General features: G+C 38.6%; 1 protein-coding gene across 1 annotated transcript; it reads right to left on the bottom strand.

Moving 5' to 3' along the window:
• Positions 1 to 202: 202 nt before the first annotated feature.
• LOC145800141 (alanine--tRNA ligase, chloroplastic/mitochondrial-like) lies at positions 203 to 7,334 on the bottom strand. Its single transcript, XM_082889782.1, has 4 exons — positions 7,319 to 7,334; positions 859 to 875; positions 521 to 742; positions 203 to 367 (listed from the first exon to the last, which is right to left on the bottom strand). Exons 1-4 carry the CDS (start codon positions 7,332 to 7,334, stop codon positions 203 to 205), a joined length of 420 nt encoding a protein of 139 aa, XP_082745908.1.
• Between the last annotated feature and the right edge of the window lie 2,618 nt (positions 7,335 to 9,952).

Here is a 9,952-nt window from a genome sequence, read left to right as displayed (position 1 = left end):
TAGCTGAAATTTCATTTCTTGCCATTCGCAATTCCTCCAATAGTGTTTCTACCCTGGCTGGTACATCTTCAGCTTTCACATTTGTAGAATGAATTTTAATAATGAAAACATTGGAAACAATCAGGTGTTCTTTATTTAGCAAAAAGATTACAAAAGAAAACATACTTTGAAAGTGGAGCAGAGCTGTTTCATGTAGTTATCTCTAGAATTCGATAAAAGCATCACCAGTAACGGCTTCTATACGTCTGATTCCAGACGCAATCCCCTGTTCTGAGATTATTTTCAAGCCACGTATTTCAGAAGTACTACTGACATGAGTGCCACCACATAGTTCCATGGATACACCCAGAACCTCTACAGCACGTACCTAAAATAATCACAGTATTTGAAGGAAAAATCAAATCCTATGTAAAAGTATGTTCCATAAGTTACAGCATTTATGTGTTGTGAAATGAGCGTATATTTTAACACCATTTTCTGTCAGAACTCAGAAGTACAAAAGAAAATATTTTATAGAAACCTGAACCTGTTCTCCATATTTTTCTCCGAACATTGCAATAGCCCCAGCTTTTTTATCATCAGTTAGAGGCATCACTTTAGTTTGCAGAAGTGTAGAGTCCTCAATCCAGCTATTGATCAGTCCTTCAATCTCCGTGAGCTCATTATCCAAAAGTGGCCGGTGGAAGTTGAAATCAAATCTAAGACGATCAAAAGCCACCAATGAACCAGCTTGTGATGTTTCCTAGCCTATTACTTTTTTAAGTGCAGCTTGTAGCAAATGAGTAGCAGTGAAATAAATGATACAAAATAATGAACATAATATTTAGTGCACATATTATCATAAGAATGACAATAAACAATAGGAGAATATACACCTGGACAAAAAATTAAGTATATAGAATAATAGCAATAAATTGGATAATAATTTTATAGTCAATATAAGCACGAGTATATGAATAAAAAAGTCACAACATTTATTTGATTATAGGAAAGAATGTATCACAATAACAAAAGGCATTGAATGACAGTAACACCCATGCTATCTCATGTTCTATTCAATCATCATGTTAACTTACAAAAGATATGTAATACAAGTAAGAAGTGTTTCAATAAGTGCCAGTTAAGCACCCAAATAGTATAGACCAATGCTAGACATTTACACCCAACCAAATTGTAATTAGCCACTGTTTTAAATTAAAATATAAATTATTATAGATTCTACAAATTATAACATACCAATTATAAGTATAAAAACCTAAAATCAATTTCTCACAAACTAAAACAATATTTAACTGTTTTAGGTCCTTACCTTTTCTTTTTTTTTTAGATTGGCAAAATAAAACTTTTATTGATGAACAAAGAACTCATTACATCAAGAAAGGAAAAGAGATGAGTGCAAAAAGTATCATAGTGAGACATACCAATCCCAATTAGGTTAGCACCAATATGCTCGTCCAATCCTTTGCTAGCACGCCATCAAGAGTTGGTGAGCAACCAACCAAAGCCAAGAAAAAAACCAGTAGCAAAAATCAGCACCTAAAATAGCTTTGCAGCAGCAAAAATCAGCAGGAGCAACTAGCAGGAATAGATCTCCAACAGCACTAGCAGATGCACAGCAAGCTCTGTTTTGAAAGCCTCCACTGATCATCTTCCAGTAGCAGCACCCAAAGGCAAACACAATACACACAACAAGAGAATGTAACATATCAAAGAATTGTAATAGCAATTTCTTAGAATATAAAAGAAACAACCTCATACTTAATATTAAGAAAGTGAGTGGTCAAAATAAAATTTCATTCTAAATACTCTGAAGTCAACATTTAATACTACAAGTCAATATTTATATTATCAAACTTATTTAATAATTTAACTGTAATAAAGTGACTAAAGACCCAATTTACACAAATAAAATTCTTGAAACTCCAGAGAGCGAGTTGTTTTGTGTTCAATCATCTAAAAAAAAAAACTCAATTTATAGAAATCTGAGTTCAAAATCACACAAAAGGAACAAATACACATGTTCTAAATACACAGATATAAATACACATTTTGTTTCAATTTCAATATACCTTTCCCGTATCATACATGTTCTAAACGAACAAAAATTTTAACAGCACAACCATAATTTATATTTTTTTCAATAAAAACCAAAAAAACAATTGTGAAGTATCAAATCAAGTGATAGGGTCTTCATTGATTTCAATAGTCAATCATCTTTTCGAGGAGTAATTTGATGATTCACACTTATTTTTGTTGTGTTGGTATACCCAAATTGCAAGTCCTAAAATCATTAAAACCTAAATTTAAAAATCACAATTCCTCAACCCAGAAACTCTCCAGATTAAATCTTCACCCCATATACCTAACAAATCATTCACAAAATGCCAACATAATGATAAACCCAATAGAAAAAAATGAGGTGCACAAGTGTCCCATTCAAAAACAACTAATCGTCTCAAAGCATCAAGAAATCTCAAACTCAAAAAAGTATCAGAAAATAAAAATGCGCCGAAAGATCTCAGAACCCGAGCCCTAATATGAAACCTCAAAAAACTCATATCATTCTTTAAAAAAAAATCCCAAAAATCAACATTAAAACATTAAGCAGAGAGTGTACCTTCACTTCACAAAAACAACAAAACATCTAATTAATCGAAGTCGGAATACAAATCTTCGAATTCAAAGAAAAAATTGGGTAGAGAATGCAATATCGAGAGAGATTGAAACCCTTGTCTGGCGGTTTTGCTCATTCGAACCCTCTTTTTTCTCCATCTCTTCTCAGTTTTGCTCCTTTCCACTCTCCCTCTCGTCTCCTCTTTCTTCTCCTGCTATTTTCTATTTTCCTTTATGATTAGAAGACAAAGAGTTAGGTGTATTTTGATAGATTTATTTATTTTTTTAACATATTTTTTTTTTTGGTTGTTGGTGCCAACGTGTATTACTTTGGTATTTTTTATTTATTTTTTATCATACTATTCACGACAGAAATTGTGCCGTGAAATTTTATTTTATTTTTATATAATTTTTTAGTGTTTGGCATTTGAAATTTTCATTTTGACACTATTTTTTTTTTTTCAGTTGTACATTTCACCCTTTTTTTTTAATTTTTTGGAAAAAAAATTTTGAAACTAATTTCTGAAAATAAAACCAAACATATTAAAATTGATAATCTAACCACATTCTTTGGAAAAGTTTAAATTATCTCAAATTAGTCATCTCAACTTAAGAGTGTGTTTACGTTTGATAGGTTCATTTTGTAATTTAATTCAATGATCACTTTAATTTTACAATTCAATAACTAGAATATTTAAAACTTTTTCAAAAGTTATAATAAAAGCATAAATCACTAAATCATCTCGTTTCACTAGTAAAACTTTTACCAACGAATAGTGTTATCGTCGCTAAATGTTTAACTCTTTGCCCATGCCAATATGTCGTCGCCAAAAGTAAGCACACTAATAGCAACGCTCGTTGTGTTGCTAAAAAATAAGCATCGTAGCTAAAATTTTTGAAATTTTGGCGCCTAGTGAATGTTATCCTTTTTTAGTGACGGCAATAAATTGCGTCGGTAAAGGTTTACTTTTACCAACGAAATTCATCACTGTGTCGCCAAAAATACACTTTTGGCTATGAAAAATTGACGTCGTCGCCAAAAGTAGTCGCCAAAAGTGTAATTTCTTGTAGTGAAACTAATAAATTCAAATGTTATCAAAATGTTATACAAACTCATAAACATGTGTTTTATGCAATAAATAAAACTCAAACTAAGGCCTTGTTTGATTAATAATCCCATGAAATAGTACCATCTTGATTAACCGGTTAATAAAATAGTACCACTAATACTACTAATCAAACATGCCCTAAGTGTCATTCAAGGGAAAAAAGAAAAAAAGAGATTAATTTAACTCCTATCTATTTTGGTTAAATTTCAAACATTAGCTAAAAAGTCAAAAACTAATACAAAAAATAAACCCATTCAACATAAAAAAAACATGTCCTAAGAGGTAGAGGAATGTATGTTTATTTTCTTCTTCCAATTTTCCATTTTTTTTTATTAAAAAAAAAACGCCCTCTGTTTGGTTGCCCAGAAAGTTGAACCTTACATGTAGAAGTAGAATTCTCTACTGGGAAACCCACTTCAGTCTTCGTTCGAATGATTATAGTTAATTAATTGGCACAAGTTTTGTTAGACATGGCTTCTCAATATATATATACACATACTGGAATTGAGAGGGTAATTTATAAATAAATTGGGCTGAACTAAGGAAGAGGCTTCTTTGGAAGTTGGGCCGCACGTCGGACCGAGATAAGAGCTGCTGTAGCTCGGTCTAAACACTAACGAGCTTGGGCTAGGAGAAGTTTGGACCGAGCTATGGGCCGAGGTGCTTTGGCTTCGCTAAATTGGACCTCACCCTTGCTAGCTCGGTCAGAGGCTGCTGCGGTTAGCTCGGTCTAAACAGCCAAACCGAGGTATAAGTGGACAGGGACCGAGCTAGGCGTTGCATATGACAACACCAGATTGAGTATGTTAAAGGGCTAGTGTTAGCTCAGTCATACTGTCATTCAACCGTGGTAAAACCATCTCACTTGGTTTAAGCAGTGAGGAGGGTGTTGAAGGATAAGCATTATCTTTTAGGAGTGTGATTCCTAGAAGAACTCTACATTGAGGAATAAGAGTCCTACTAGGATTGTGCCAGGCAAAAACTATAAAAGCTCACAACATAACCTATGTACAGGTATCACAACTTTGATTCTCGAATACACAGAGCTTTAACCTATTTGTCTATTTGGCTAACTTAGGCATCGGAGAGGTATCCGACACACACCCGCCGGCTAGCTCACGTTTGTATTTTCAGGGAGTAAAACGATGACGTTTGGAGCGCAAACTTGATCAACAGGATTTATAGTGATCCCGGTTTCCCTTCCTTTGATTGTTGTATTCCGGACTTAGGTTCCGTGGAGTTGGTGGTTGTATATCTTGTTGTTATCCTTTAATTCCGTGTGTTTGAGTTCTAGGATGTATTGGGCGTGTTTTGAACAGGTTGGTTGAGCTTTTGTCCCATTCCTTGTTCCCCAGAATTTTGGTGGTACGCTTGAGCGGGTCCCTTAGCGCTCGAGCGGAGTTTGATTTTTTGTCCGCTCGAGCGGGTCTTATTGCGCTCGAGCGGGGTTTACACACTCTCAGCATTTCGTGCCTCTGCAAAACTTCTGCAGGTGTGTTTTTCACGCTCTAGCAGGTCGCGCCCGAGCGGGTATCTTGGCGCTTGAGCGGGTAGTTCATTGTCTGTAAAAATACTAGAAGGGGAAAATCTACGCTCGAGCGGCTTTCCTTTTGCGCTCGAGCGGGTGTGTTTTGCAGTTGTGTCTTGGTGCTCGAGTAGGCATCTTTGCGCTCGAGCAGGTCCAGTTTTTGTGTCTGACGCTCGAGCGTCCTATTCTCCGCTCGAGCGGGTCATACGTATATCAGTAGACAGCAGCGGAATTACACTTCACTTTTTCATCTCTTTCTTTTTCAAAAACCCTAGATCTGAGCTCTCTCTCTCTCTCTAAACAACTTCTCTCTAGGGATTGATCTACTTCTAGTGAGTTTCTAGCCTAGGCTCTTTGTAAGAAAGATAGAGGGTGTTGAGGGCTTCCTTTTAATCTGAAAAATCTTGGATTTGGAGCACTTTGGATTTTGGTCATCTCCTCCATTTGAGCTCTTCATCTCGAGGTAGGGATATCCTACTCCATCTTATGAGCTTTGTCTTTAATTTTGGTCATTTTGATTAGTTGGTGATGTTGGGAGATTTTGGGAAAAGTTAGGGTTTGGTTGTAATTTATAAAAGAGGGGTTTTGTGTTTTAAAGCTCCATGTATATTTAGAGCCTTGGAAATGTGGGTTTGAGAGTTGAATTGGTGGAATTTGGTCTTAGGATCATTATTTGAGAATAAGGGAATAATGCCCTAAATATGTTGTAATAAATTAATTGGTATAATTAATTTGGGAAAAGTGTGGAATTGAGTTGAAATCCATGAAATTGGGGAATTATGGGATTGAATAGTGTAGTTGGATTAATTAATCACTCACCCATTAAAATGTTGATATTGTATCGGTTTCGTGCATTTATTTTCTGTTTAGAAATAACTGCTTTGGGCTATTGGTGGAGGATGGTCTTGATTGTTGTAGACACTGTATGTTGATTAGGGAAAACTAAAACTAATCACATTGAATATGTCATCAGATATGACGGTTAGAATAATACATCAAATTTATGTATTGATTGATTATGTATATGATATGTGTTTATATACATTGTATTATGTGGGAGGAGATAGGGGATGTACTCCACGGTTTAGGGGAAGATAGGGGATGAACTCCTAAATCGGATATTGTTTGGGAGGAGATAGGGGATGGACTCCATCGATACAACAAAAATGTGTATCTATTGAAGTATTGACATAGCAAATCTGGGTATCATGTATAAAGTACGGAAGCGTTTTATTCGAGATTGATACAGCAATTATGTGTATCTAATGTAAAGTATGAAATGTTTAATATGATTTGTTATCTCAATTGAAATGGAAGTATTGTTGATATGAGATGTAATCTCATTTAAATTGTTTGGCCAGGTTCTGAGCCATTATTATGAATTGGGAAATTGGATAAGAAATGGAAAGTGGAACGTAACATGGACATAATTGTCATGGAACTATATTATGATGTAATTGGATTATAAGTGCTAACCATCTATCAAATGTTATTGTTTTAGTCATTACTTATATTTTGTTTAGTATATCTCTACTGGGTTGTGGCTCACCCTATATGAGAAATCATTTTCAGGTACAGGTAGCATGCCACCTCCAAGGACGTAGCTTGGGAGGCTTGATGCTGTCTAACTTTATTTTGTCGTTCTTTTTGTTGTATTACATGTATATCAAGCCAAGGGCTTATTTTGTGTAGAGTTAGTACTCTCCTTTTTGTAACTAAGTGTTGACTTGGAAAGTTGTAAGCCTATAGGGCATTTACTTTTGTTGTCAACATGTAATACATTTTGTAATGAATACTCTGATGAAATGTAATTATGCTTCATTCTCTTATGTTTAAGTATACCAAGAATGTATGATTTATGGGTTTATTTTGAGGGCGTTACAGGATTATACGAGAACATTATTCCATGCTCGTATAATTGGCACCGTCTGTGGGAAATAGACAAAGAAAAAAAACTATTGATCAAGTTTTCCTCTCTAGTTGAAAGCAATGGCGCACAATGAAGACTTGCCGCAATCCGCTGTTGATGGGCAAACCCCGGAGGGGGGTGGGAGGCACGAAGGTTTACCTTCCATCCCACCCATGGCGGATTTAGAACCCTAGTGACGGAACTCCCAGAGGGATGCGAGGGAAAGACGAGGCACTAGCCCCCGTCGCTCTCAAATTCCTGAAAGACAGAGGCGGAGGCTGGATCCTCAAGTTCTGGAGGATCGCGTGAGGGAGCGAGATGAGTTAATTAGGAAGATGGCGGCAGACATAGAGACAATGAAGCGCCAGATAAAAGGAAAGGGATGGCGACAGGATAAGGATGTAAAGGCAACACGCCCTCTCGCCACTCAGAAGATCGTGACAGGCAGGTCACACCATCGCAAGCAGAAAGCAAGAGCCTTAAAACAGGCGATACTCAATCAAAGACTTCTAGAACTCGTTACTCCAGGTCTAAGAGAACAAGGACTGAGAGGTCGTATACGTCGGAAAGCACTTATCGGCCCTCGCACATGCATCATAAGACATCGAGGCACTCGGAGTTGCCTAGATCTGCGGACCTACGAACAATGCTGGAGGAAAGGGCCCGATGAAAAGAAGACACCAGGGCTCGTGATCCTCGCAGAGTTTCAGCCCTACAGCGATTGGCCCCTACGACACACGAAAGTGTCGAGGTAGGGACGCCAATACCGCATCTTGCTTACGAACCAGCGGATAAGGTATTAGTAAGGTTACAGAGCTCGTCATTCATTCTGACAATAGAGAACGCACCACTACCTTCAGGCTTCTACCAGCCCAAATTTACTACTTATGAAGGGAAGACGGACCCATACATGCACTTAAGCCACTTTTGCCAGGTTATGGCAGTATACCGGCGAAACGAGGCCCTAATGTGCATCTTGTTCCCATCTAGCCTTGGTGATCTAGGTCTAACCTCGTTCGAATGGCTACTAAAAGGCAGCATCGCCTCATGGGCACAATTAGCAGAGGCGTTCGTGACTAGATTCAGAACGAACACCAAGACACCAGTAGAGATCAATTAGCTACTCTTCATTGATATGGGCGAAAAGGAGACATTGAGGTCTTACAACAGTTGCTATTGGGAAACCTTCAACCAGATTGGGGATTGCCCTACAAACCTCGCCATTGCGCAATACAAACGGGGTTTACCAGTCGGCAACAAACTGAGGGACTCAATAACAATGATGCCACCCCTCACGATGGAGGCCCTAATGGAGAGAGTGCATTAACACATCCGAGTAGAGGAAGATGGCACCCATGCTGAAGCAAAATCTGGCGTAACGGCGATGCCAGATAAAAAGACTACAGCGAAAGTCAACACGGTGGAACAACCAAGTAGGAATGGGCGTGGCAGGCGAGCCAACAGAGAGGACCCAGAAAAAAGGAACTTCAGAGTCTGCACTGCCATTACCACAGTTTTCAAATAAACCTATACACCGGATTCTCAGCGAGATACGCAATGAACCTTTCGTTCGGTGGCCAGATAAGTTGAGAGAAACACAAAAAGGCTATAACGAGAGATCCCAGTGCACCTTCCATGATGAAAAGGGGCACCGCACTGAAAATTGCACGCCATTGAGGCAACATCTGGAGGAGTTAGTGGCAGCTGGGCACTTCGACCAGTATATAAAAGGAGGGACACAGCCAGCCCCCCAGGACCACAACAAACAAAACAGGATGCCAGACGACAGTCCACCCTAAGGCGTGATTAACGTCATACATGGCATCATCGAACCTGAGCGAGTATATGAACTCAGGGGGATAATCAAAAAGGCTAAACACTTGAGGGAGGTACCATTAAGAAGAGCAGAACAGAGGCCACAAACGTCATATCCTTCTCAGACAAGGATCTAGCAAGACTGCATTGCCCTCACAATGACGCACTGGTGGTGACTTTACGTGTCAAAAATTTTGACATCAAGCGGATTCTGATTGACCAAGGAAGTTCATGTGAGATAATGTACTATGAAACCTTCAAACAGCTGAAACTGGAGGACAAAAACTTGGCACCCGCGACATCTTCCCTTGTTGGATTCAACTCGATGCCAGAGTAGCCAGTCGGCAAGATAATCCTCCCAGTCAAGGCAGGAACCATGACAAAACAGGTGGAATTCTGGGTATTGAAAGTCTCTTCCACTTACAACATAATCTTGGGAAGGACATGGCTGTATGCCATGCACTCAGTGGCATCAACCTACCATCAGGCATTATGATTCCCCAACGAAACCGGCATAGTTGAAGAAGTCTTAGAAGACCAAATCATGTCAAAGCAATGTTTCGTCACAGTAAATGGAAGTCGTGCTGCAAAAGGGTTTGTACAGATGATGGAAGAGCCAGAGAGTAATGAACTGTTTGTGAATGTTGGCAAGGCAGCTGAACAGAAGGCGATGGAAGACTTGGTAGAGGTAAGGATAGATGAAAAGAACCCAGAAAAGTTCTTTTTGCTCGGCTCGTCGTTGTCCAGCACTGAGAGAATAGAGGTCATGAAATACTTAACCTCTAACATCGAAGTGTTTTCCTGGACACCATACGACATGCCTGGCATTGACCCAAACTTCATCTATCACCAACTTAATGTCCACCCAACTGCCAGACCAGTTATACAACGCACTCGCATATCAGCACTCCACCACGCAGAAATAGTGGCGGAGGAAGTGGGAAACTTGCTGGAGGCAGGAGCCATCAGAGAAGTGCA

Source organism: Camellia sinensis, chromosome 10, assembly GCF_055761805.1.
Source record: "Camellia sinensis isolate YWXY chromosome 10, ASM5576180v1, whole genome shotgun sequence".
NCBI classification, from domain to species: domain Eukaryota; kingdom Viridiplantae; phylum Streptophyta; class Magnoliopsida; order Ericales; family Theaceae; genus Camellia; species Camellia sinensis.
Note: the sequence above shows the minus strand (reverse complement) of the source record. Positions and strands in the feature narration are given on the sequence as shown.